Here is a 27,993-nt window from a genome sequence, read left to right as displayed (position 1 = left end):
GAAAAAAGAAAAGTTCTGTTCCACTTGTCATTCATTAAGACATATGATAAATTACATGATAAAATCACAGGCAATTCATCACTCCATCTGATGTTAGAAGCAAAAATGAAGCATTATCTTGTAGTACATGTAGTGCTCTATTTTATTTGCATTCCGTAGCCTAACAAAATGCAACATGAATATATTATATTCAAGGGCACAATTTATGTAATCATGCCACTTAAGGAGCAGTTTAAAATAGCAAATAAAATCAAACTGTAGCACTCAGCATCCTTATCAAATGAAAATCACATACAAAAATCCACTTTTTTCTTTTCAGCTTCAGCTGCAGGGACCAGAAATAAATAGCTCCATCTTCTCTGATCATGATTAAGGTGTCATCAGGCACAGAGAGAATGCGCAGCACAAGACCCCCATGTGACAGCCTCTGTGGCACTACAGCAGGCAGCAGGAAGGACACCTCTTTCTGTCAGGCCAAAGCCTTGGCCTGCTTCAAATACTCTAGCTGTAGATACGTCCAGAAGCCACCCTGGAGAATAAAGGACAATTTGTTAAATATCCACTGTCTTTCTGGCTTTCAAAAATTTCCTTTCCCATTAGAGAATAGATAACTCCTTTCTTGGATGTAGTAAATGTTAGTACATGAACTTTATTGCCAAACTTACGTGTAATAACTGTGGTAAGCATGCTCAGCTGGGCCTGAAGTCTGTTTCCCAGCTGCCAGCTTACTTCTTCTGCTTTCCCTTTTTCTTTAATGGTGTTGTTGTTGTTGTTGTTGATGATGATGATGATGATGATGATGATGATGATGATGATGACAATGGCGGTGATGATAATGACTGTTAGAGTGTACCATGTTCCATGTAGTGTGGGTCTTCACTTCAATTCTCATCATTCCTAAAGGGGTTAAGGTCCATCGCTCACCCCATTTTATGAACTGGGAAACTCAAGCTTGAAGAGAAGTTAAATGGCTTGCCTAAGATGGAACAACTAGCCAATGGCCAGCCAGAGACTTGTGTTGTCATTGATCTGATTCTGAAGTTCCCACACAGCAGGGCATATGCCTTTTTTTGAATCTTAGCAGTATACTAATGGGAAGGAACTTTGTGATCAAAAATAGAAAGGGTGGAGTCTCTTTGGACCTGGGAAATCTTCATTTTCTGTCCACCTCTTCCAAAATCCTCTTTCACTAGAAGCTTCCCTTCTCTGCCCTGGAATCTTGAATATTCCTTTTCAAATCATATGACAGTGAGGGCACTGTAGAATTGGCCAAAGGCCTGAATACAGATGACTTACTGCTCAATTTGTCACTTTTGAACTTAATTCATCCCAGAACAATGGAAGGACACTGACAGACATGATGGCCAAGAATCAAAAAAACAGGTATCTCAGCTCTTTGTTATTACATAACCAAAATTGGATAATATTAACAGGAATCATAATAATACTTGCTGAGAATTTATTGTGTGACAACCCCAGTTCTAAACACTTTACATGTGTTCACTGATTTCATTATCACCATGTATCATTGCCTGCAGTACTTTCCTGGCTTTTCAGTAAAGTGGTGGATGTGGCCCTCCATTCTTGGTTTAAGAATTTCTTTCATGTAACTTGCCTTAGTTACTGAAATACCTAGTTAAACTACTCCAACTATGGGTTACCATTACATAAATTTGAAAATTGCAAACAAGCACGTTCTCTTCATTCAGCTTCAAGTTGACAGAAGTACTGAGGGTCAACGAGTACTCTAAAAAGGACCAGGCATGGAACAAAATATGTTATGAGCATTTCTTACCAACTGCAAATTGTATCCACAAAATATAATCCAACTTACCCACTGAATTTTACCCACTGCTTCATAGTCTATTTTCATGAAAAATTGTTCTATTTGTTTGATATTCTAGAGAGGAAAAAATAAATAGGTTTATAGACTCCACTCAATTTTTGGAGAAAGGGGTGCAAAAGGAGGGAAAAATCTTCATTTTCCAACCTATGAATTTCACATTCAAAAAGTATACTGCTCAAGGATCTCTGGAATGTTTGTCCTGAAACGTTAATTGGACCAGAATTCCCACAATGATACTAAAACTCTTCCCCAGTGAGTGACTTGGGCCCTTAGACCTTTTATTTTTGAAATTAAGCCCTAGTTATCAGGAGGAGATTTGTGCTTCTTGTTTACTTGTGCCCTCAGGAAGCCCCACTCTGCCCTGGTCAGTTCTAGCCTGAAGAATGGACTTGTTAGGTTCCCACTTTGAGATATATACCAAAGATAAGGATAATGAGGGCACTCATTTGCACATAGCCCAAGACAAAAAGACATGCAAATTATGAAAGGTATTTTCACCTACTAGGGGGTAAAGAGAGAGAGGGAGAGAAAGGAAGAGAGATTTCTTCTGTGTGGCTGTAGATGGATCCAGCCATCCCTTTCTCTTGGCATTCCTGGCCTATGTATTCCCTCATTCTGAGTAATTTGCTTATAGCCAATAGAATACCTCAATGTTGAGAGGCTATCACTTCTGTGGTTAAATTATGACACATTATCATGACTTCTGTCTTGTCCCTTGCTTGCCTTGATAAAGCCAATTCTCATATTGCTTGCTGCCCTACAGACAGGCTCCTATGATAAGGAGCTCAGGCAGCCTCTGGCCAACAGCCAGCCAATAACTGAGACCTTTAGCCCAACAGCCTGCAAGGAGCTGAATCCAGGGAACAGCCAAGTGAGCTTGGAAGTAGCTCCTCCCCAATTGGGCTTTCCAATGAGACCAGCCAGCCTTGTGAGACACTCTTGGGACTAGGCGACGCTTGGACTCCTACCTTACAAATGCTGGGAGATAACGAAATGCATATTGTTTGTAGCTACTAAACTTTGATACTTTGTTTTGGAACAATGGACAACTAACACAGTAGCTCAAAAGTGTAGAAACTGGGCTAATGGGCAGAATGTCAACAAAGATTAATTACAGCTCAGAGGGGGAAAAATTTCTAAGGCCAGAATTTTCCAACCTTGAAGTGGGCCACCTTACAAGGAACTGAACTCTCTTTAGCTGAAGGTATTCAGATATATGCTCATAACCTATGCTCATGACCTAGCAGAGGGGGGAATTCGAGCACTGAAGGGTTGCATAGTAAGAAATCTCTAAGGTCCTGTCAAACCCCAAGGCTCTACCTTTTCAGGAATGATAGTAGAAGGCAGGTTTAACAGAGATGGTCAGGTTTTATGTATGAGTTGGACAGTGAAATGTCAATTTTCTCTTATAAGACCCAGGAGCGTCTGTCTGCCTTTGAGCAGCAGCAACAGTGAAATGGAGAAAATAAGATGATGCCTGATCTCTGAGACAACACGGCCTTACTCATAGAAAGTCAACACCCAATGCCAAGAAGGGACCATGGAGAGCAAGACTCTGGCCATGGGCACACGCCAGCGCCAGTTCCCTTTAGGTCATTCTCCAGTGGAGGCAGGTTACACTCTTAGGTGTCACACTCTGGGCCAACAGCCCCAAACGCCAGGAAACAACATAAACACAGTTTTCAACAAGTATTTTTTGATGAATGTCCAAAGATACCAAAATATCCAAAGATATGTCCTCAAGGAGGGGCTGGAGTCAGAGATGGAACAGAAAGCAGAAAAGCTCTGGGTAAGGTTAACCATAAGTTGGCTCATGCTGCCCACCCAGACAATTATATGACTATAAAGTAGAGCCTGGGAGATGTGTGGGTGTGCCTGAGCAACCTGGAGCTGCAGACAAGTGGCAGCATCATGAGCCACGTCATGAGGAAGTGGACCAGCAGGCAGTTCTCCCTGGCCTTACTACACTGCCTGTGCCAGAGACCCAGCTTCCTCTAGCAGCCTAGAGTAGAGAAACAGCATGTGCTTCTGCATGAATGGGCATGATTTTATGGGCCACGGAAGAACTACTGTCTCCACCATCAAATGACTCACTAGAGAAACACAGATTGGCACCAAGGCTATGCCAATACAGCACTGTGGCAGATGAGGAGGCTTCAGAGATGAAAGATGTTTTTGTGGCATTCGCTGCCTAGTGAAGCCATGATTAAGTCAGCATTTCATGGAAAAAGCAAAGAAGATTCTTGTGTTCTAGCAGGACTAGAGTACAAAACCCTGGAGCAGAGGAAAGGACATGATATTAATTATTTCCCTTAATCATTCTTTACGAATAAAACACCCACGTTTTAACTGAGTCATGTTCCCCCAGAACAAAGACCACAGCAGATCATCTAGCTGCCTCCTTTGCAGCTAGATATGACACATGATTAATATTTCCCTAAAGAGTTGAAAATGCAAGTGTCATGGGCAGCTTCTGGGAGCTGTCCTTAAAAGGAAGAGGTGAATCTGTTCTAGCCACTCCCTTCTTTCTGCTGGCTGCAATGAGAACATGTTGGCTAAAGACTAAGCAGACATCTGTGCCATCAGGAGGAATCCACATGCCAAGGTTAGCACAGTGGCTGAGGAGGATTCTGGCCTCAACAATTTCATGAAGCCACTTGACCCTTGACTTTTTACAAGAGCAGAAAAAGCTTTTAATCTCACTCAGGCTTTGGCGATTGAAGGTCTTTTGTCAGTGCAGTGAAATCCAATCCTAACTAAGATAATGATTTATGTAACACTGGAGTTTGAATCCCAAATCTATTCTTTAGTAGCCAATGAGCTTTGGGAAAGTTACTCAAAGTGTCTAAACTTGTGTCTTTTCAATTACAAAATAGAAATAAGATGCTTTCTGCACAGAGCTATTCTGCTATTCTGGAGGCTGATGGAATAAAATATATAAAGATCCTAGGACGGTGTGAGCAGTCAGAAACCAACAAGCCTTTGTTAAGTAAGTAACAAAAGAAATACTTTAGTGGCTCCTCAGTGATGTACAGGGTAAATTGCTAAATACAAATGATAATACGATGTCTGCCCCGGTCCCTCATCAGTGTGACTTGCACATTTTCCCTCAATGTTTATAAAAGGCATCATACTGGCTCTTGCCTGTGGGCTTCTGAAAATGCTGTTCCCCCTGCCTCACCTCCCTTTCTATCCTTCATGGTGTAAGTATCTACATTCCACAATGCTCAGTGTATGGGTGACCCTGCTGGAGGCCTTCCTGACTGCCTGGTCTGGTCAGACACTCCCATAGCACATGTGTGTGGTGTGATCACATCTTTGCACTCCCTCGCACAGAGAGCACGTCCTGATTGGCTGTATATCACAGGGGCCAAGACAAAGCCCGTCCCAGTAGATATTGAATGAATGAATGAATGAATGAGAGACTAAAGTAATGAGTCCACGGCTAGGCACCAAGCATTCTAAAACTACAGGTCAATAGACTGCTTTGGTTTAAGAGATCTGGGATACTGTGAAAACACCTAAAAATTCTGTCCATTTAAAACATTCTTCTCTCCAATAAAAATTCTTTATTTCACTTTATACAAATAGAGGTGCTATGATCTGAAGGTTTCTTTTCCTCAAAAATTTCTCTGTTGAAATCCTAACTCCCAAAATGACGTTTTAGAAGGTGGGGCATATACTTCATGAAGGTGCAACCCTTATGAATAGAATTAAGACCCTTATAAAAGAGGCCCCAGAGGGACTCCTCACGTCCTCCACCAGGTGAGGACACAGAAAGAAGTCTCCGTGAGTCAGGAAGGGGCTCTAGATAGCAAATCTGCTAGTGGCTTGATCTGAAGGACTTCCAGCCTTCAGAACATTGAGAAATGAGTCTCTTATGTAGAAGCCACCCAGCCCATGGTACTTGGTTATGGAAGACAAAATAGATGGGCAGGGAGACTTTCTAAAAACGGGTGTGTTGTGATATTCCCTTCCCACAGTAAGTGAAACTCTAAACACATCTAAACTTCCACTATAGCCATCAGATCCAGGAACTTTGCACTTGGAAGAAGCAGCTGATGACTTCATCAATCTACAGTTTGACAAGGTTATGTTTTTGTTCAAACACTGGGGACAGGATCATAGAACTGTACCTTGAATATTTTTCCATAATAAGACATAATTGAAACATTGACAAATAAAGCTTAAATACCTTGTCCCTCTATAATATGTATTTTATCTTATGATATGAGCAAGATCTTATTAATATTTCATATTCTAGGCTAAATAATATGGCAGAGAAAAATGTTTAAAATGTTAATTCCAGTAGACTGAGGGGATGGGTGAAATGCCAAACTGGAAAAAAAATCCATATACAAACTACCAGTGATCTATTAAGAGTCTTTTCCCTTCTTTTAAGAAAAGTCTCCAAAAATCTTGTTGGTCTAGTATATAGGTAATTTTTAAATATCTTCCCATATAAACTGTTATGGCTTATATCTGGATGTTTCCCCAAAGCTTCATGTACTCATAGGTGGGATTTTTCATAGGTGACTGGATCTAGAGTGTGTGAATGTGGATTAAGGGTGTGATACTAGGATTAAGGGTATGTGGTACTGGGTTAGTCCACTAATTGTATACCATAGTTCTAGGTGTGGGTAGTGGAAGCCCCAACCTGGGTGTGGGTGGCACCATCCAAAAAGCTTGTAGCCTGGATAGGAAAAAAGGGAAAGGGCTGCTTTCTGCTACTCTCTGCCATTCATGGACTGCTTCTCCTCTGCCAAACCACCTTGCCTTGGAGCCAGCCAATTATGGACTGAAATCTTGAAAAATGTGAGCCAAAATAAACCTTTTCTCATTTAACTTTGGGTGTCAGGTATTTTGTTTCAGCCATGAAAATACTAACTAAGACATAAACTCTTCAGTACATCAGATAAGTCTTAGAAATCACAGCTTAGAGAGGAGTGATCTTATAGGTAAATCATCAAACCTAACTCATCACATGGTTAAAGCTTTAACTGTGGTTTCAGTGATCTAACATTTATAAAACCCACTTACTTTATTCTGGGACCTCATACTCTGCTTCATTATGCTTTTGAATGTTTCCATATCCAGCAGTCGTGTTCCTCTCTTTTCATGCTCCTAAAAGAGGAAAAAAGAACAAAGAGGAAGAAGGAGAAGAAGGAGGAGGAGCAAGCGGAAGAGGAGGAGGAGGAGGACGGGAACGAGGATGAGGGGGAGTATAATTAGGTAGAAACATGTAACGGTATTTTGTTTAACCTAAGAACAAGAGTCTAAATAATTGAATGTCTAATTAGACTTACCTAAACTCTGTCAACTTCTAACATATCTTTTGTTCATTTCTCTGATGCATTCACCATTTGTTTCTAATTCCATTAAGAAACGACAGTCAAAAATTTATTCTTCATTGCTATTTTATAGAAATTAAAAGGATTGTACTTTATACTAAAAAAACCCCCCAAATACTAAAAGAGAATCAAATTATCCAGATGAATATTTTAAAAGTTTATATGGCCAATTCCTACCTGAAATAGTGCGTTTAAATTTTGTAGTTCTTCCAGGGTCACTTGATGTTCAATCTCATGAAGACGAAAAGAAAATAAATTACAATGATACAATACCAACAGTAATGTTCTAAAATTTAATTTTTAGAAACCCATAATTTCCATTTTTATAAGACCAGTGAGATAATTGAGCATCCAAGTAACTCTTAGATTATTTTAACTCTCATTGTTCTAGGTATCTACTCCAGTTGACTCCCCAGCCTCCAATTCTGTGGTAGGGTTGGCTGGCCTGGGATGGAAAGAGGAGGTGGAGACAGAGTGACAGGTAAGAGAGGAAGGATAAATAGTTGCTTGACAGAGCAAAAAGAAAGTAAAAAAAAATCAGCAACTGAACCGAAATGAGAAAAGGAAGACTGAAAATGTTTTGCACATCCCTTTCAATTTCATTGAAGTTTAAAGAGTAATGGCACTAGGTCTTCTCTAAATGTCTTGTAGAATTCAGCAGTGAAGCCATCAGGACCTGGGCTTTTCTTTGTTGGTAAAGTTTTAATTACATTTTCAATTTCACTGATTATAATTGGGGTGTTTAGACTTTTCATATCTTCTTGATAAACTTTGATAATTCATATGTATCTAGGAATCTGCCCATTTCTTCTGTGTTTTCCATCTTATTGGTGTATAGGTTCTCAAAGTAGGTATTGATGACCCTCTGGATTTCTTCCGGATCTGTTGTGACTTCACCTTTTTCACATGTGTAAATACTGAATAGTTTCTCTGGTATGAAAAACTAAAAGTATAAATAAGGTTCAAATGATATAATTGATATGTGAAATAGGAAGAAAAGGTCTGAAGGAGTTGGGGAAATGGGAAGGGTAAGGAAAAGGAAAGAAGGGAAAAGAAAAAAATATGAGAAAAGGAAAAATGGAAACATTTTCCTGTAAATAGGGAAGGGTGGAGGGAGTAAAGGGAGGGCAGGGAAATGGGGAAAAAATAAGCACTAAGATACATCTTGTGAAGGTACAAGATCCCAATGATGAATGTAACTGTACTTTATACTTAAAATGTACCAATAAATTTAATGAAAAAAATATTTTGTACATCATATTCCAAAGACTCTCGCCAGAGGCAAGACCCTTGTCCAGGGGTCCTGTGCATTAGAGCTTCCTCTGTCCTCATCCCTTCTCTCCTGGGCTGAACCAAGAAGAAACTTGGGGAACTGATCTGCCACCTCTTTTTCTGGGATACATTTTCTGAAGTTATGGCTGGAAGCTCTTGCTACTCTTAATGTTAGGAAAAATGATTCTCTTTTAGTCAGCTGTCTTTCATTAAATAAATAGACCACCAGGAGAAATCTCCTCCTCAGTATCAGTCTATTAGCTACTATGTCAAGCATTTGGCTTGTATCAATGAAACCCCCCAAACTCCTGGTTTAGAATGAATAAACTGTTACTAGCAGGTACAGCCAAGTTGAACTCTGATGTTCTTACACTATTCCACTAGGATTGAAGAAGATAGAGGGGAAAATTGGCTTTTCCCTGAGAAGGTCATCTTCTGAAAGGTGTTGTGAACCAGCCTTCAAAGTACATAAAACTCAGACAGACTCTGTAGCTATTGGGACATCCACTGTTTTCTAAAATGAAAATTCTACCTTTCAAATTCTACTTTGAATGATCTTACGACTACTTTTGATTTGTTTTCATGGAGGAACAGAATTAGAAACCTGATTTTGGAATGGAGAAACACTCAGCCTGAAGCTTATTCTGAAAAATCCCTGTAGATATCTTCTGGCAAGACCTGAACTCAGGAGCTGTTTCAAGATGACTGGAGGAAAAATCTCAACAGTATTTAAATGCAGGCAAAAATGGTTCCATTAAACTGAGGGGCTACTTGACATCACCAGAGAACAGATTTGGAATTTTCCTTGACCAAACCTTCTCCAGAACAAACAAAAGCAGAAGCAAGTTTACCAGACTCACAAAACATAGAAATCTATATCACCTTTATCCATATCGATCTATACCTGTGTCTATATCTGGACCCGAGCTTGTTCAGAAGGCAAGGCCTCCAGGAGAATGCAAGTGACTTCTCCTCCTAGACTCTGGATATAAATCCCAGGAGGTTCAACAAGCTTTTAAGGATTTGAAAATTATTTCTCTTACAATTGGAAAGCTATAAGAAAGACACCTACTGTCTTGATTTTTCACATAGTATGTATTCTAAATATAAAATATAAATACTTATCAGTCCATAAGTTACATAAAGCATGTTTATTACTAAACTAAGTGACTATAGATTTGCACAAAGCAATCAAAACATAATGCTTTGGCTGGGCACACTTGTGCATGCCTGTAGTTTCAGCTTCTCCAGAGGCTGAGGCAGAAGGATTGCTTAAGCCCAGGAATTCGAGGCCAGCCTAAGCAATACAGTGAGGCCCTGTCTCAAAAAACAACAACAAAAAAAAGAAAGAAAGAAAGAAAAGCACACCCCCCCCAACAAAAAGCAAAATACTGCTTGTATATTGTCCCTACCATAAACTTTCATCATTCTACCATCCCCAAATGTCTTTTCCCCTAAGCTTTAATATTTTCTTCTTTGTATTACTTAAATTCTTTCATTGGTACATTGTAGGTATACAACACGCTTACATTTCTCATTGGGAATTGTACCTTTACATGATGCATCTTGGTTCTTATTTTTTCCCCATTCCTAGCCCTCCCTTCACCCCCTCCACCCTTCCCTATGTACAAAGACTTTATTTCCAGTTTTTCCATTCCTCCGCATTTTCAGCTTTACTATTATCTGAAATTCGGTCTTGTAATAATTACTTGGCCACTAACTACCTCGTTTTGTGGAACTGGCCTGCCACCTTTCTCTGTCTTCTGAACAAAGAACAATTAACAAAGACAACAATGAAATGCCCTGTCTCCCAGGAGGGGGCTCCCCAATCCAGAAAGAGCCTAGTTTCCCTTTCCTTCAACAAATTTATGGTAAATGCTGCCGAGAGGGTAGAGAGATGCCATCATGAATAACAACAAGGAACGGCAGGAAATCCAAAGCCACTGTGAGTATATAATTGATAAAAGGCTTTGCAATAATTTTCATTTAAGCATAAAATGTGACCAAAAAGCCTCACTTCTTGCCTTCACAACTTCTTCCAAGAACAAACCCCAGCAAATATTTCACCTCATCCTGGGCTGCTTGGAGATACATAGCTGCCTGGTGCCGTGTGAGGTTTGTACTTTGTCCCTGTCTTTCTGCTCATTCCTGTCTCCTGGCTACATATACACACTTCCTGCCTCCCCTTTTCTCACCCTCCCCAACAATAAGGAAAAAGTTTAAAGGTAACTACAGATTTGTGCGACTGAAGTCTAAAGCTATATTAACTAAGGTTCTATCACACTTAAGGAAACAAGTCTTAAATTTCACAGACCTCATCAAATTTTCATATGTCATGGCAGAAAATGGAAATCCAATAATATTAGCCAACTTCTTTTGAAAAGGCAGCAATATAAATACATTTTGGAGAAACACAGCCAGCTACAAAACAGGGCCATTATTGTGCTTTTCCTTGAAAATATAAATCAGGCCTTCACATAACTGCATGTTTTAAAGGCAAATTTGGAACACAAGGCAGAGAAAACATATGTCCCTTCTGGGTACTCCTGTGCTTGGCAGGACTTGAAAATTCCTAACCACCATCCACAGCAAGTCACATTGTATCACTAAAAAGCTTGAATGACTTGTTTTCCTACAAATAAAAACAGAGGGAAAAGTCTGACTATTTTATACCCAAACAATCATAGCTATAGGGTGACAATCATAAATAATTCAGTCTGCAATTGTGGATTCAATTTTTAAAGATATTATCTATTGCCAAATGTTGCATTTTGTTTCATTCAAATGCAATTTTGTAGAAAACTACCTGGATGATTCCCTAATACTCTATATGGAACTATGATTCTGCTTGTCCTTACATTGCAGTCTCCCCAAAGCAAGGGGCTTCATGATTAGAGTGGCTTTCCCATAAGGGTTCATTTGCCTGCTGGTTCTCATTTTCATTGCAAATTAGCTTTCTTATTGTTACAATCCAACATCTCTTCTCACTGTAAGTCTCCTTTGTCAGGGTGGTTTACAAATAATTTCTCGTCCTGGACAAGGGAATTGATTAATTAATCAAATAAAGTATCCCTTTGAAAATCTATTTCTTGAGTGGCTATCTCTATAGCTTCTGAAAAAAAATAGGATCTAGTTGTCGTAAGATTCTAAAACAGAGAGTAACTCCAGAAAGTCTGGGGTGGTTGTCTGGACTGAAATTTGAAGGAGTTCGTGGCAAGTTTCTGATGAAGAGGAAAAGAGGGTAGCTACAGAGAATTCTTCAATGAACCTACATCATTGCTACAATTTGGATTTGAAATGCCCCCTAATGGTCTATGTGTTAAAGGTCTGGTTTTCAGCTAGTGGTGGTACTGGAAGGTTGTGGAACTTTTAAGAGGAGGGGCCTAGTGGGAGGATGTTAGGTCACTGGGGACAATGGGAGATGTGGATATCCTCGAAGTGGATATTGTGACCCTGGCTCCTTCCTTTCTCCTCTTTGCTTTCCAAACAGATCTCTTATACTACATGCTCCTGCTGTGATGATGTACTGTGTTGCCACAGGCCTGAAACAACTGTGTCAATGGATCATGCACCGAAACTTATGAAACTGTGAGCTAAAATAAAATTTTCCTCTTTTAAAATTGATTATCTTAGGTATTTTGTCACAGCAACTGTGAAAACACTTGTGTAAAAACAAAAACAAAACAGAAGATCATCATATCACCAAGAGAAGAAGAGTGAAAAAGGGTCTTGAAAATTACACCAACTTTCAAGAGCAAAATAAATTTAGGCTTAAAAAAAGTCTTTGTAGAGCTGGGTGAGGTGGTACATGCCTGTAATCCTAGCACTTGGGAGACTGAGGCAAGAGGATCAACATGAGTTCGAGGCCAGCCTGGGCTACATAGTGAATTCAATGCCAGTCTGAACTACATAGTGAGACCCTGTCTCAAAATTTTTTTTAAAAAAGTCTTTAATTCAAGCATAATGGCCCTCTGAGAGGCTCAGGCAGGAGGATGACAAATTTGAGCCTAGCTTGGACAACTTAACAAGATCCAAAAAATTTTTAAAAAGGTTGGGGATATAGTTCAGTACCTCCTGTCTGCCACCTGTAACTCTTCCCCTTGTTAGGCTAAAATTTAGCCACACTTTCTGGAGTTATATGTTGAAACCAAGATCTGAGAAGAGAAGCCCGATAGTCTGGGGACAAGATTGATCAAAATCTTATTGTTCGTTGTGGTAAACTGAACAAATGGTCCACACTCTTTGCCATGTAGTTTTCAGCACCCTCTCACTCTGACTCTGGGCTTAGCTGTGTAACTTTGGAAAATTAGAAAATATGATTAAAAATTAGAAAATATGATGAAAACTGAGACTTACACAGCATGGGCAGAATTGGGCATGCCTTTTTGTTCATGCCATTGCCCTGAGAACATGCCCAGGCTAGTCCACTAGAAGATGACAGACACACACAGCAGGCCAAATTACCTTAGACATTCTAGCCAAGTTAATCTCAGATCAGCCAATAGCCTACTGGTTTCAGATTCAGGAGCCAACCATACAAATAGAGCTCTCAGGCTGACTCTCAGGCATATGAGAAACTGATGCTTACTGTCACATGCCATTGAGGTTTTGCAGTGGTTACACTTCAATACTGTGACAATAGATAACTGATACACTATTAACTCAAAGATACTAGTTGGTTCTATCACAGGCACACTGAAATATCATCTCTTCCAATGGTATGTACTGTAAATCATGATTTTCAAACTTTCTTTTATATCACAGTCCTCAGGAAGAACCTGTTAAACATAAATGTACACGTGTATGCTATATATTTATATATATGCATATACTTGCAATCATTTGTGAAATACTATTTACCTTTAATATGTGCAATATATTCTGCTATTTTTATTCTGTTCTATTCTATCCCTCTCTATCATTTCCTTTTTCTCTCCCAATACTGGGCTTCTTATCTACTGGACTGATTTCATGACCCACTAAGTGGGCCAGTACTTGCAGTTTGAAAATCACAGCATTCTCTGTCATAAGACCTTGTTGATTTCAATTGAATCAGGAGAAGCTTACAGCTACAAACTTCTTTGGTTTGCTTCTTTAATTCCTGCCTCCTGGATCTCACCTTCCTCCAAGACTTTAGGGAAATGACAATGACTATACTCTTTAAGGATTGCTTGATGAGTCACTATTCATAGTTCTGAAAATACAAGCATCCTTTGCAATGCTGCCTACAGTGGCCATCTGCCTTCACTCAGTGTCAGACCTGCACTTAGAAGCAACAATGCCCCAAGTCTTCCCAGATCAATAATGAGAAGTTGAGAAGAAGGGCAGGTATTACACAGTATTCATGACTGGCTGTCTTTCAGACGCAGGGACTGGCATGCAGTAGATCCTCAAAAAACACCTGTTAAACGGAACTGAAATGGCTGTATGCTTCCAAGTTTAGCTTATCTCTAAGGGATACACTTTTAAACATCTTTAAGCTTTGAAAAATTTAAGTATCATCAACCAAATCTGACTGCCTACATAGGTGGATGCTATGATTTGCATATAATCTGTCCCCCATAGGTTCATGTGCTAGGAACCTGGTCCCCACGTGGCAGCACCAGGAGGTGGAACCTTTAAAGGACAGGGCCAAGTGGGTCATAGGAACACCAATCTCTTTAATCGACTACTGCTGTTTTGCAGGAGCGCGTTGGGTCTTGGGATTGGACTAGTTCCGGAGATGGCATGTTATTATAAAATAAGGCTGCCTCACATTGCTCAGCCTCTTTTATAGGTGGCTGGTTCCCTTTCTCTTTCACTGCCATGTGATGATGTAGCCAACAGACACCTGGGATATGGTGTCTGGGTTTCCGGCCACCAGAATTGTAAGCTGAATGAACCCCTTTTCTTTATAGATTATCCAGGGTAAAGTAATTTTCATACAGCAGTACAAGACAGGCTAAGACAGAGCCATAGCCAGTTACTGTATGTATTGCTTTAATGGTTTCCTGCTTACAGATGTTGTCCACAGACTGTACCAGAGGGCCCAGCTGCAGCTGCTTCCCTATGCACTGAGGTACTCAGCCTCTCTGAAATGCAAGAGTGTCTGCAAAGGTAAATGTAAGCTATTGTCAGTCTGTCACACTAGAGTGAGAAAGAAACCTCTATAACTTTTCCTGGGAGCAGCTCTTGAGGGAGAGTGCATACTTCATGAAGGAGCTGACCCAGAATGGTGCGGGCAACAAGTTTAGAATCTTCAGAGATGAAAGGGATCTGAAGACACGGGTGAACTGAACTAGTGATAAACTCACAGCAGCTCACACATCCTGCTGCCTGCTCCCTTCCCTGGGCTTTTACCCACTGTCTGTCAGGAAAGAAGTGAGTGGTAAAGCTGAGGATGTCTTCATCTCCTACATTCAAAGACAATATTCTGCTCTATGAGCAACCCTGGCTCTTTTATGTTCTAACACAAATTAAAAATAGATACTGTATGCCTATTTCCCTGTGGCTAATTTAAATATGTACCACTTTTAGGCCATCACTTTTTCTTTGAAGTGGTATCATCCCACATCCTCCTGCACAGCTCAGACTCTGTACCATCTCATACATGCCTCATGGGGGAAATTTTTGATCATGTTACCATTCTGAGATGGCAACAAGGGGCTCTAGGCCTCAGATACACCTACCAAAGCCAGTCAGTCACAAGCAATAGGGCTGGGAGAATGGCAGTTGTTAATCCAATTAGCAAAGGCTTAAAATCCATCCTGGGTTATTTCTATATCTTAGCTATGCTGAATAATGGTGATATAAACATAGATGTGCAGATATCTCTCTGAGATCCCGACTTTGATTCTTTTGGGTATACACTCAGGGGTAGAATTGCTGGATCATATGGTAGATCTGTTTTTAATTCTTTGACGATTCTCCATAAAGTTTCAGTTGTGCAAAATGAATTAGTTTTAGAGATCTGCTGTGTAAAGAAGTATAGCACCTAGCATCAATAGTACTGTATTGTGCACTTAAAATTTTGTCAATAAGGTGGGTCTCATATGCTTACTACACACAGAAAACAGGGACATGAGGAAACTTTTAGAGAAAATGGATATGCCTATTTTCCTGATTGTGGCAATGGTTTCATAGGCATAAGAATATGCCTACATTCATCAGATTGTTTATGTTAAATACTTGCAGTTTACTATATATCTATTAAACTTCAAAAAAGCTGATTTAAAACAAAAACCCAGGCTGGCTGCAAAAAACTGAGACTCAACCATGAAATGTGTCTTGCCATACTCTGATGGTTACCAAAACTTCCTCTCTTCAGCCCAGAAGACAATTGAAAGGTTTGATGGGTGGTGGGAAAGTTGGTGTAGAACCTACATGGATGACAGCTCTATGCACTGACTCAAGAGATGACCAGAAACAGATTCTCATTCCTATAAAGTTTCACCATGGCTGTGAGTCTCATCACATGGAGGCAACAAAGTTAGACCTTCTTGACTGCCTATCATGATTCAATACTCACAAAACAAAAGATTCACAATCCACTTCCTATACTTGAGTTAGACCAGGCACTCTAACATTATCTGTTGTCTGAAATTATTTTGGATACCATTAATATCTTAGTAAATCCATTTCCTGACCATGAATCTTGTTCTCTATCTTGGTTATTTGTCTCATTGCTGAGACAAAATACCTGACACTTACAAGTTAAAGGAGGAAAGGTTTATTTAGCTCACAGTTTGTAGAGGTTTCAGTCCATGGTTGGTTCTAAAGTAGGGTGGCAGGGCAGAGGGGCATCACAGAGGAGAAACAGTCCATGGCATGGTAGAGTGGGCAGAAGGCAGCGAGCAGCAGCAGCAGCAAATCAACAGAAACAGCAAGTAAGGGTGGCAGCAGCACCCTGCTTCTCCCTTTTATCCCTTCCACATTACCAACTTTTGGGTGGTGCTACCCATACCCAGGATAGGCCTTCCCATTATACATACCTAGATTATGCTAAACCAATCAGTGGACTAATTTAGTAATTACACAATGTATCACACCCTTAATCCCAGCATCATCACACTCCTAATCCTAGTATCACACATGCTAGATTCAGCCATCTCCAAAAAGCCCCACCTATGACCACATGAGGCTTTGGGGGGACATCTAGATACAACCATGACATTCACAATATAAAGATCCCTGCCATAATAAAGACCATTTTGAAATATTACCCACATAGGTCACCAAGGCAAAAAGAACACAACCCAATTTTTACCACCCTCATTGGTCGGTAGAAGTCCTATTCCTGTTTCTCAGGCCCCATGTATTTCCATAAGTTGTGTGCCTTGGTTTGTGTTGTTTCTTCCAAGTAGGGAATAATTCTTATCCATCCTTTAAGGCCCATTTCAAGTGCCACCTTATCTGTGAAGCTTTTCTTTTCCCCCAAGTCAGAAGTAATTTTCTCTCCTTATATTAGGAAGAGGTATCTTTTGGATACATGTCTTTCTCTCTGTATTAGTCAGCTTTTCCATTTCTGGGACAAAATACACAATGGATGAAAGGTTTACTTTGGCTCACAGTTTCAGGGGTTTTGGTCCATGGTAGTTGGCTTCATTTTAGAAACATCATGATGGAAGGGCATGCCAGAGGAAAGCTACTTAGTTCATAGCAGCAAGGAAGCAGAGAGAAAAGAGATATACTCTTCGAAGGCACGCCCCCAATGACCTACTTCTTCCAATCAGACCTCACCTCCAATAGCCCTGTTAGGTTAGCTATGAACTCATCAGAGGGTTAGTGCCCTTAGTACATGAATCTTTGGTTCACATTTCATATTTAAACTATAACACTCTCCTACTGAATTCTTGCTTCCTAAATATTAGCCACAAGTCTAATCCACACAGGTTTTGCCATTTTCTATTATTGACTTAGTATTTTTCTTTAAATAGCCTTGCTTATTTTACATCCTACCTCCTTCAGCCTCATTATAAACAAGAGTAATCATGAAATCATGGATTTGAAGTGCATGTTATATTCCTAGCACACATGAACATAAACACACTATTTTTTTAAAAAAAAAATTTCACCATGGTACCACCTAAAAACCTCTTCTTAGAGGAAAAACCAGAGTAGCTGCCTAAAGTTTGTAGGGGCTAGAGTTTGTTAAATTTGCCTTTTCTCTGGGGCTCAGTTCATGGTATTGCTCCATAAATGTTTGCTAACTTGAAGCCAAGTGACATGGATCATTGAAATTTATTTGTACCCATAACATATTAGCATGACTCTGGTTTATCCAGAGGTAACTAACTGTCACAGAGAAAGAAAAGAATGGAACCAGAAAGGAATTAGAAATTGAAAAGGAGATGTTGCTGGACATGAGAAGGAAAGAAAAGCATGTAGATGCCGGGTGGTCTGTAGAGAAGCTCTGAAAGGTGTGGCAGTGGGTGAGGGATGGTTACAGAGCATACCTGAAGGGAGGTGAGACCTGACAGAAAGGAGGCCACCACACATGTAATAGGGACCCCAGCTTTTCACTGAGTCATTGGCGATGGCTGATCTGGTCCTGTTTGAGGACTGTAGCCCAATCCTAGGGCCCTGCCTGTCAGACTGCCCTGGCCACCTGCTTGAGGCCCACTTACCTTTCCTGGGCTCAGGCTCTGTGCAAGGTCTGTGTGGTGCGGTGGCGTCCTCCCTGCTGCCAGGTCCTCTATGCCCACTGAGTGGCTGCGCATCCTCTGGCGCGTGAGGGAGGCCCGCAGCAGCCAGGCTGGGGGTTCCTCGTTCCACAGCCTTTGATCTAACGAAGGCTGATGCCCAGCAGGGCAAGTGTGAGCTCGAATAATCACCAGGTTTCTCAGGGTTGCTGCTGGGTTCAGGATGCTGTACACAGGCACAATCCCATTAAGATTCTCTGGAAGGACCTAGGGACTCACCCCAACCCACATGCAATTCTCTCTGAGCAACCCAGATAGCCACAGTTTCAGAGGTGGCTTCAAAAGGCAGAAAGGACTTTTAGGGTATAGGGATGGGATCTCTGACTCAACTGACCACTACAGAAAACATAAAACTGAGCACTTCCCACCTTGCTATAAGAAGAAAAAAACAAGAAAAGAAATGGACCCCAATACCAACCCCCATAAGTATTTTCAGTTCTCAACAGACAATGTAATGAGGAAGCATAAAATATTAAGGCAAACTCCGTGAAAATGAAGGACTGTAATTAAATCAAGTTTACAACAAAGTGAATCTGACATGTACTTCACGATAATTTTTATTGTAGTACTTGGTAATTAGCTATAAATGACAAGATGTTAAAGCAATAATTCTAATTACTGTTAATTTTACAACAGTGTTACAGGGCCTGCTCAGAAAAATCCCTAAAGGTGCCTGTGTTTACTGCCTTTTCTGTTAGTGTTTCAATCTCAAGCAAACAGAGGCAATAATAGATTTCAGACTTCTTTTCTTAGGCACTGAGCTCTTTTGTATCTGTACTTAGAGTAATACCTGCTAGTCCCTTACTTGACTTTCTCAATTTTAGAGATCTTGCTTGCTGCATCTTTTGGAAATACACACTTTAGGAAGAAAGTTATCTCTTTGGTTAACAAGTAAGGCAGAAAAACTTTGCAATCTCTTTTCATTTTGCCCCAAATTTTGGCTCTGGGAAAAAGAAACAAGAGGTAGGCCAATTATCCCTTTAGGGGCACAGCTGGCAGCGATAAACTAGATTGTGATCTTTCTTTCCAAATCACAGAGGAGGATGGCTGTCTTCAAGGCTCAGGATTATTGAGTGATCAAGAGGAGTGCTCCCTTAGGAAGAAGGCTTGATACATCGTGTTAGAGCCTGGGTGTTGCTTGGACCCTGCAGGAAAGAAGAGATGCTACAGAACCCATGAGGCCCTTTGAAGACTTTCTTATCCTTAGTGCTCTGAAATTTTACTTCATTGGTTGAATAAGAGTATAGCATTTATCTTTTTACTAATGGCAGGCCCTACACACCAACAAGCCAAACTGGGCTTTTCTTCAGTGAGGTGAAGGGAAGGAAGGAGAGCAGGAAGTCCACTGAATAGGGTAGGATTTGGACAGGTAGGGGTATGACAAGAGGGAGGGACGATTTGAGATCATAGAACACTTAAATGGAGCACTTTGGGAAACTAAAATTAGAGTAATGGGCCTTTGCAGGAAAGAGCCTGAGAGATTCCATTTGAAACGGAAACATTATAAATGCACCCCTCTATTTTCCTGGACAATAGAGTATAGAGAAAATGCTGTATGGCTGACAATATTTAATTTCCCCCACTGTGAAGTTGTGATCATTACAGGGTGCAGGGTTACTTGCTGAGTGAGTAAATGTTATGTGTGTCTGGTATTTAGAACAGTAGAAGACACATAGTAGGTGCTCCACAAATGTCAGCTATTGTTTTGATCTGAAATGTCCCCAAAGCAATGTATTAAAGCCCTGGTCTCCACCCTGTGACATTATTGGAAGGTGGTGGAAACTTTCAGAGGTGGAGCCTAATAGGAGGAAGTTAGGTCATGGGGGGTGCACCCTTGAGGGACCTCAGCTCTTTCTCTTTCTCTTTGCTTCCTGGCCATGAGGTCAGTAGCTTTGCTCCACCATGCTCTCCTTCAGATGATGTGTTACCTCACCATAGGCCCCCAAAACAACAAAGCCAACTAACCATGGACTAAAATCTCTGAAAGAATGAGCCAAAATAAACCCTTTTAAGTTGATTATCTCAGGCATTTCAGCACAGGGACAGAAAACTAACACAGCTATTGTCATCATTTATTGTTATGATCACGATTGGTGTAATTATTTAGGCCAGCACTGCCTCTTTCTGTGCTATGAGAGGCTGGCCAAATGCATGTAAGTCTCCTGTCCACAGCTGGCCAGGTGACATATAAAGGATGTCCACCAACCTGAAGACTATCGAAAAGATGGGTTGAGCCAGTCTGAGTCTCGGTGGTTAAACTAGCACATTGGAAAAGTGCTCACAGGATGGTGGTGCAGCAGAAACAAACAGACACAATGCGTGAGCCAAGTTCTGTGAGCACTGGGACTCCAGAGAAGCAACTTTTATCTATTTGTTCATGGATCTCTAGGTAGCCTTTGAGTTCAGACCCACTGCTCCCTACAAGCTAAGGGCCAGCCCAAGATAGTTGCCTGTTTTAAGATCACCAGGAAATTCCCTGTTCCTCTACCTGTGATCCCACCACAAAGGGCTTGAGCTACCTCAAAGGCATTCCTGTTCTTTGCTATACAAACAGCCAAGATGTAGGACCTAATTGTCTGTCTGGTGAAGAGTTGACACATACTTCCCATTTTCTTCTCTTTATTGCTTTGTCTCATCTATATTTTCTATAGTAACCTTATATAATTTATAATTTTGTATAATGAATAGTTATTTCATAACCAGAAAATAATCACCCACTTTAAAACCACTCACTCAATAACCACTCTTTTTAGAGTCTCCCATTTGCAGCAAGCAGAAGGTAGTACAGGAAATACCAATAAACTCTGGGCCAGACCTGTGTTTCTAGGCTTTCCTCATTATCCAAGCATGTGTCCATGGCCATGCTACCTGGCCTTCTGAGTCTGATCCTAAAATGAGAAGTTGGGTTAAGGAACCTCTAAGCTCATTCCAAATGCTATTAGTATCCATGTTACCATCTTGCTTAGCAGAATCTGCCCATCAAACCTACAGCTAGTCCTCAAAGGGTGGCTTACTCCAAAGTAAGACTGTTCCACAGCGGAAGCTGACCCTTCCTAAATAGGGGTGGGCCTGGTGACAGCATTGCTGGGAGCCTTCACTCACTCTTCATTCATTCTCTTACTTCGACCAGCATTTATTTTGGGCATAGCCTATACCAGACATTGTGTCACATGCTGAGATGATGAAGAAAAAACAGAGACCAGATAGGTGAGCCAGTAATTTTAGCACTGTGTTAAGTCCCAAGTCAATCATATAGTAACGTAGCAAAAAAGAACTTAACTCTGCGGTGGGGAGGTGCTTTCTGGAGAAGCCCTTGGAAGGATAAGTATTAGTTTTCTGGGCAGACAAGGGACTGTGACTTCCAGAAGAGACAGAGTAAATAGAACAGTGCAGAGGCAAGAATAATCTGGATTTTGATGGACTCATGGAGCTCCTAGTGGTTACACATGGAGAAGTTCTGGTGCAAGCCAGGGAGGGCAAAGAGATAAGATCAACAAATTCCTGGGAATTAGATCCTCGGCATATGTTGTACTGAGGAGGTTGGATATCATCCTTAAGAAAATGAAAACCACCCCAGCAAGACATTTTTCAAAGACCATTCTTTCTGCAGTATGGAAACGTTGGAAGGGACAGAGATCATCAGCAGGAGCCCAGGAAAGATCCATAGACTGTCTGAATGAAAACAAGGTCTGAACCACAAGGGCGGGTTGAAATAATAGGTTTCCATGCCTGGAGACTAGGGAAGAGGAAGCATGGTTCCAGGGTCCTAACTGACATAAAGGGGAAAAGGGTCTCAGAAAAACAATAAACAAAAGAAGATGTACTGTTTACAATAATGGAATCAAAGCTCCTTTTGAGACACCCAGATGGAAAGATCCACCAGAAAACAAGAAAATACTCAAAAGAGTTGTGAGGGACTGCCCAGAGGGGGATGAGTCTACTCCCTGAATGGAACCTTGGGAGAGGCTGAATGGAAATGTTTGGTTCCGTTGTTCTCACTGAGAAAGGTCAGCATTAGTGAAGTCCATGTGCACAAGGGATCGACCATCTGACGGTAATGGTCAAGGATAGTACTCTAGGGGAGACTGTGCACACAGCATAAAAGAAAGAGGATTAGAGCTTGGGAGCAGATACTGGAAAATGTGAACCAAGTGGTTTTAAGAACAAGAGAAATGAGAGCAAAGGGAGAACCCCAGAGCCAGAGACATTGGGGCTCAAATTAACATGAGGTTTAAGGGTGAGGATCTCACTCTTTCTAAAACTCCAGGGCAGTTTTCCTGGCCACAGGATCTTTCCAATTGGCTGCCTGGCTGGCTCCTGATCTCAGAGTGTCGAATGCTACTCCACCCTTGCTTCCCTTACCATTCAACTAGCTTTCCAGTCTTTGACCTGGATGTGCTTTTTGTTCTTTTCTCTTCCTATTCACCTGAAAATGGAACCAGCTGCTCAAACTCAGTTTAGTCATGATTTTATTCTTTCTTCTCCTCCCTCCCCCTTTTCCACTCAGTCCCCATTCATTATTAAAAGTTTTTCAGTGGCTTTTCCACCAGGAAATAACATGATTCAGGCTCCTTTGACAATGCATTTAAATTAGTATTGACCTATTTAAATGGAACCGCCGTGGCTTATTCTTATGCCTCCAACCCTCCCCCAGCTCTCTTAATGAGGCCTGCCCACCTGTGATCCTGCTCCCAGAGCTCTCTCTCCTTCCCCCTCATCCCTCCCTGTGTCTTGCTCTTCTTTGCTTATCAACATATGTTAGCAACCAGCACCCCTTCAGTCCTTATTGGAAATATCCATTGTGCTCAGCTTTCTGTTACCAACCAGCCAGGGCCCTCTGGTGGGCCTGGGTGTGCCTTCCTCTGCTCTGAGCACCAGAGGCTATGGTAGAGCTCTTTTCATCTGCTCTCCTCCACAGCTCCTTCACATGCTTCCCTGTACATCTATCTCCCAGCCTACTGAAACACAGACAGGAGGGATAGTGAAGAAGTCCTGTGCAAATACGGGTTTAAATAAAGCTAAGCAGTTCAGACAAGAACTAATCCAAACCACCACAGGGGTGCACTTGTGTGGTGGCCAGATCAGAGCCAAGGCAAATGCCTGGGCTCCCTGGAATTCTGTCTGCAGAATGCACTTACGAGGCTGGAAGACTGCAGCGGCCTGTTTCAGATCACAAGCTGGCATGCCCTGGTTGCCCATGGCAACCCAGCTGTGCTGGAGTGCTAGCATTTGTAAATGTGTGTGGGCTTAAAATTGTATTATTGATTCTGTCTGAAAGACGATAGTCTGATTTGTATATAGCTCTGAATAAATTACTCATTATCCTTTACAGCCATCAGAGTATGAGCTTCCCTCTTGTTTTCTTTCTTTCTTTTTTTTTTTAGAAAGAGACAGCAAATTGTGTCAGCAGATGTGAAATGAAATGTTTCCCATAACAACCATACTACAGAAATCAACATCCAGGGCACCCACCGAGCAAGCAGTCCAGCATTACTGAATAAATAACAAATGAATTTGGGAGAGATAGAACCTGGTTTGGATAATCTACTCCAAAGAGACTATAAGGTGTACCTTGAATTACAGTGAGGATCATCCAGGAAGAGAGGGAAATGGAGGTTCACCCTGGACGCAGTTGGTTTAACATGAACCCAGGCTTTCTTTTCTGCTTCTTTCCATGCCTAGTAAAAGGTTAAGTATTGCCCCAGTCCTTACCCTTCCTGTATCCATGTTCATTTCTCCATAACTCTGTAGATCCTCCCCAAAAAGGCATTGTGTTTTGCCTTTGACCTTGGGCTTGGTCTTGTGCTTGCTTGGAGTAATTTGAAAGAGTGGCAGTGTGCCACTTCTGGTCCTATATTTTAAAAGGACAAGAGCTACCCTCTTGTACTTTCGTCATTATAAGAAGAGCCTTCCTCAAGTAGTTCCCGCTCTTTCATCTGGGACCCAATGAATGCATGTGGGGCGGAGTCATCCCCACCAAACCCAGCCAGGTTGAGAACTTGAAGAATTGCCCAGCTTAGACCAGCCATTCCAGCCAAGCTGCAAACTCAGATAAAAGAAATGCTCATTGATGTACACCATCAAGACTTTGCAGGTGCTTATTAAGCAACACGAGCTGGCTGGAATCATCCTCCATCTTTCCAATACCATGGCAGTCAGTGCTATAGTTTGAAGATGGCTTATGTCCCCCAAGGGTCCACTCTGGTTAAAGGTTTGTCTGTACGGTGGAGGTAATGGGAAGTACCACGGAATATTTGAGAGGTAGGACCTGGTTAGGAGATCGTTAGGTCACTGGAGGGAGTAATGTAGTTCACATGTGACAATTTGAGTTCTTCAGAGAGGACTTTTATAAAAGGAATAAGCTTGGCCCTAGCCCTTTCTCTGCTCTTGGTTCAAGATATAATCACTTGCTTGCTCCTCCAGCCACTCCTGCCCTTCCTTGGGACACCATGAGGTGATGCAGCCAAAAGGTGGGCCTTGCTGAGCCTGTGCTATGTTGCTTGGATTCAAATTCCAACTGTGAGTTAAAGAAACTTGTTCATACATTACAGTTTCAATTCATATTGGGCATTCCCTGGCATTGCCATGAGGAGCATTCTGGAGGCCGAGGCATCTATGAACATCTCTGAGCATGTTGCAAAATTCTATTGCACTCCTTCCATGTTTGTAGAAGTCTTGCCAAAGAATGGGTGGGAATATGTTTCAGTATGGGAGGACAAATGGCATTATAACACTCAGAAAGCACTGTGACCATCCATCCCAGAATAAACACCATTATCAGAATGCCACACAGTATTACCCTTATGCTCTTTCCAACCTCCATGTTTTCACTCTTCAGCTAAGACATGACCTATATGAGTAATTCATTCAAATTTCAGGAAACGTTGAGTACCTACTGTGGGCCGGGTCCTCAGAATAGCATATGAGATACTGTGTTGAACAAAAGAAAAATGGTTGGCATAGGTATTTATGGAAAGTAAGAGTCAAAACTGACTCCCAGGCATCTGTCTTAGACCACTAGACAGACAAAGGTGCTACTTATTAAGATGGAAACATCCAAGGAGTTGCTGATTTGGGGGACTGTACAAAGCTCTATTTTGTACCCATCATGATTGAGATGTTTCTGGTAATGAAGGCAGAGGTGTCAAGTCCAAAGTTAGGTGTCCAAATATGAATTGAGAGGAGAGGTTAGGGTTGAAGGTAACAATCTGGAAGGTTGCCAGGATGGAAATAGCATTTAAAAACCAGAGGGCCGGATGGGATTTTCTAAGCAGAAAGTACACAGAGAGAAAAGAAGAGGGCATACACTGAGTCCCAAGCAATCCCCAAATGTAGAGGGCAGGTAGAAGAAGTGGAGTAGCAACAGGAACTAAGAAAGAGAAAGGGCAGAGTCGAAAGCATGTATGTATAGCGAAAATGCTGGTGCTTGCCTATGCCTTTCTACCCAGCAGCCATTCCTCTTATCTTCCCCTGACTGACAGAACTCTGCTTTCGCATAGGTGCTGGAGGGCCATGCCCTTCCTGACAAGAAAAGATTCTCCCTAGCTCAGGGGGAGGTCAAGGGATCATAGCCAATGGTGATAATCCACTTTTCTCACTGGTTTAGGGTTAGACATGAGCGCGTGACACAACATTGGCTAATTAGATGTAAGTAGAATTCTACTGGATGGCTTTTGGGAAAGGCCTATGTTCAAGACACATAAGAAAACTGTGCTCCTTTCCTGCCTCAGATTTTGCCTGTAGGTGGAGATGATGGCATGCTCTTGCAACCAGGATAAATATGCGGTCGAAGGCCCAAACAGCCCAGGTGTGGTGGTACACATCTGTAATCCCAGCATTTTGGGAGGTTGAGACAGGTGGATAACAAATTCAAGCCCAGGCTCAGCAACTTAGCAGAACTTGGCTCAAAATAAAAAATAAAAAGAGGGCTGAGGATAGAGCTCATTGTGAAGGCCTGGGATTCAATTCATCATGTTGGGGGGGTGGGCAAGGTTGAGCAGCCCAAACAATGAGGGCAGAAAGAATATTTGACTTGAATCACATTGAATTAACCTATTATGGAGGACTCTCTACCACTGGCTTTAAATGGCAGTATGGTAATTAATTTTTTCAGTGTTTAGGCCTTGTGAGTCTTCTATGACTTAAAACCAAGAGCACGTTAGGTGGTACTAGTGGTTTAACAAGACCAGAAGGTGACATTTAACTCATAATTTAAGGTTCCTTTTACCTTATTTGGGTAAATAATAGTTATCCAATCTTGTAAGTGCATTGTTTTCCAATATTGACACTAACTTAACATTATATTTGCAGTTTGATTTTTTCAACCATCAAAAATCAAATTCTTTTCCCAAGTTAAGAGAATGCAGTGGGCTCTTGAGTTACAACCAGCTTGACATATGAACAACTTGGGTTACGACCAGAAATTTCGTTTTAACTTATGAACAAAGTCTTGAATTATGACCCTAATGCAAGTCACTTGTGCTTCCAGATGGTCTCAGATACTAATTTAACCCTTAAAGAGTCCTGGAAGAAACATTACAACATCCTTTTTCCAGTATGGGGTTGAGAAATCCTGGACCAACGCCTCTCCAAGAACACTGAGATCTGCCTGGAAGAAAGTGTGGCCTAAAATTATACAGGAGAGAGACTCTGAAGACAATTGACCAACGTGAGTTACAACCGGCCCTTGGGAATGAATTTAATTCATAAGTCAAGAGTCCACTGTACCTTAGCTTAGCCACCTCATAAGAAATGGGCTGCTTTTAATTACAGCATTTCATCAACACTTGGCAAATAAGGAGAGGCCAAAAGCCTGAGCTAGAAACACTCTAGAACTTATTTTCCTGTGGACATGGAAAAGATAAGAATTGTGATAGGGCAATGTGAGTAGAAAACATAGATGCCTAGTGGTCAGGACAAGAAAAAGATTAGATAGAAACAGACATATCAAATGCCCTGAAGTCAAAATGTTTGAAATGGCATTTATAAACTTAATTAGCTATATTCTAAGCTGTGGGGCCTGTATCTTCAAATGGTTCAGGAGGTCCTTACGGCTTTTTGGAAAGTGTTCCCTTTATTAAATTAGCGCTCTGAAAGAGCTTTAATTTTACATTAATCGAGAGCTCTCATGATAGTCTCAAGATTTACTCAGATTCAAGGATTTTTTTTGAAAGTGCGAATAATTTATCAAGGCAGAGGCTCTGATTACAGGGACGAAATTCCTTAGCAACAGGCAGTTACACACACAGAGCCAGGTGCATTGTCTTGCAGATCATCTGTGCCAGGCTGAGGGGGAGTGTGGTCAGGCTCCACAATGAATGGGAAAAACCTCTCATTATCTTCTGATGAGCAAAGCCTGCTTCATTGACAATGTAAATAGTTACCATATACTACCCATGTGTATAGGAAACAGCACTGTGCCTGGACTCCAGCTCAGAAAATTCTTGAAAAATCTACTAGATTAAAAATAAATCAAGGAATAAAGAGGATATTTTCTTACCTGTTAACATCAGATGCTTCTAACCTTCCCAAGGCAGAACTTGTTCTTCTTCCTTTCCAGTTCATGGTAGCATACAGCAAAGCCTCCCAGGAACTCTTTTACCCCCTAGAATTGTGTCCACTTGGTCCCTTGGAGCAGTTTCTAGTGATGATAGAGGTGCTGGTAAAGAAAACTGTGCTATCTTCTTGCCAGGACCAGCCAGTGATGATGAAGTTTACCCAGAGCAGAGGCTCACCTTCCACTGTGGGTGCCAGGGTCTGTAACTGGAGTACCGGGGAGCTTCCTCCTCCTACCGTCCCTTCCTTGGTGTGTTAATCCTATCACAGGTGATGGTAATTGATGCTC

At 41.3% G+C, this 27,993-nt stretch overlaps 2 protein-coding genes across 4 annotated transcripts in view; both read right to left on the bottom strand.

Annotated features, from left to right (window-relative positions):
- Positions 1-38: 38 nt before the first annotated feature.
- LOC147821685 (uncharacterized) lies at positions 39-27,987 on the bottom strand. Of its 3 annotated transcripts, none has more exons than XM_087199481.1 (9): positions 27,884-27,987; positions 27,649-27,807; positions 18,075-18,315; positions 7,375-7,428; positions 7,153-7,215; positions 6,887-6,970; positions 1,835-1,900; positions 666-1,747; positions 39-529 (listed from the first exon to the last, which is right to left on the bottom strand). In XM_087199481.1, exons 2-5 carry the CDS (start codon positions 27,711-27,713, stop codon positions 7,186-7,188), a joined length of 390 nt encoding a protein of 129 aa, XP_087055607.1. In that variant the 5' UTR covers positions 27,714-27,807; positions 27,884-27,987; the 3' UTR covers positions 39-529; positions 666-1,747; positions 1,835-1,900; positions 6,887-6,970; positions 7,153-7,185. The 3 variants fall into 3 exon arrangements, with proteins under 3 accessions (XP_087055607.1, XP_087055608.1, XP_087055609.1); XM_087199482.1 differs by having other exon boundaries at positions 27,649-27,789; positions 27,884-27,984; XM_087199483.1 differs by lacking the exon at positions 1,835-1,900 and having other exon boundaries at positions 40-529.
- Tex26 (testis expressed 26) overlaps positions 27,884-27,993 on the bottom strand; it is a 44,219-nt gene continuing 44,109 nt past the window's right edge. The window contains exon 7 of the mRNA XM_087199479.1: positions 27,884-27,993. Coding sequence (XP_087055605.1) covers positions 27,938-27,993 — 56 coding nt within the window. The 3' untranslated portion in view covers positions 27,884-27,937.

The sequence above is a fragment of the Heterocephalus glaber genome, unplaced genomic scaffold (genome assembly GCF_053883595.1).
Source record: "Heterocephalus glaber isolate CG9 unplaced genomic scaffold, H.glaber_assembly_v1.0 deba00001720, whole genome shotgun sequence".
NCBI lineage: Eukaryota > Metazoa > Chordata > Mammalia > Rodentia > Bathyergidae > Heterocephalus > Heterocephalus glaber.
Note: the sequence above shows the minus strand (reverse complement) of the source record. Positions and strands in the feature narration are given on the sequence as shown.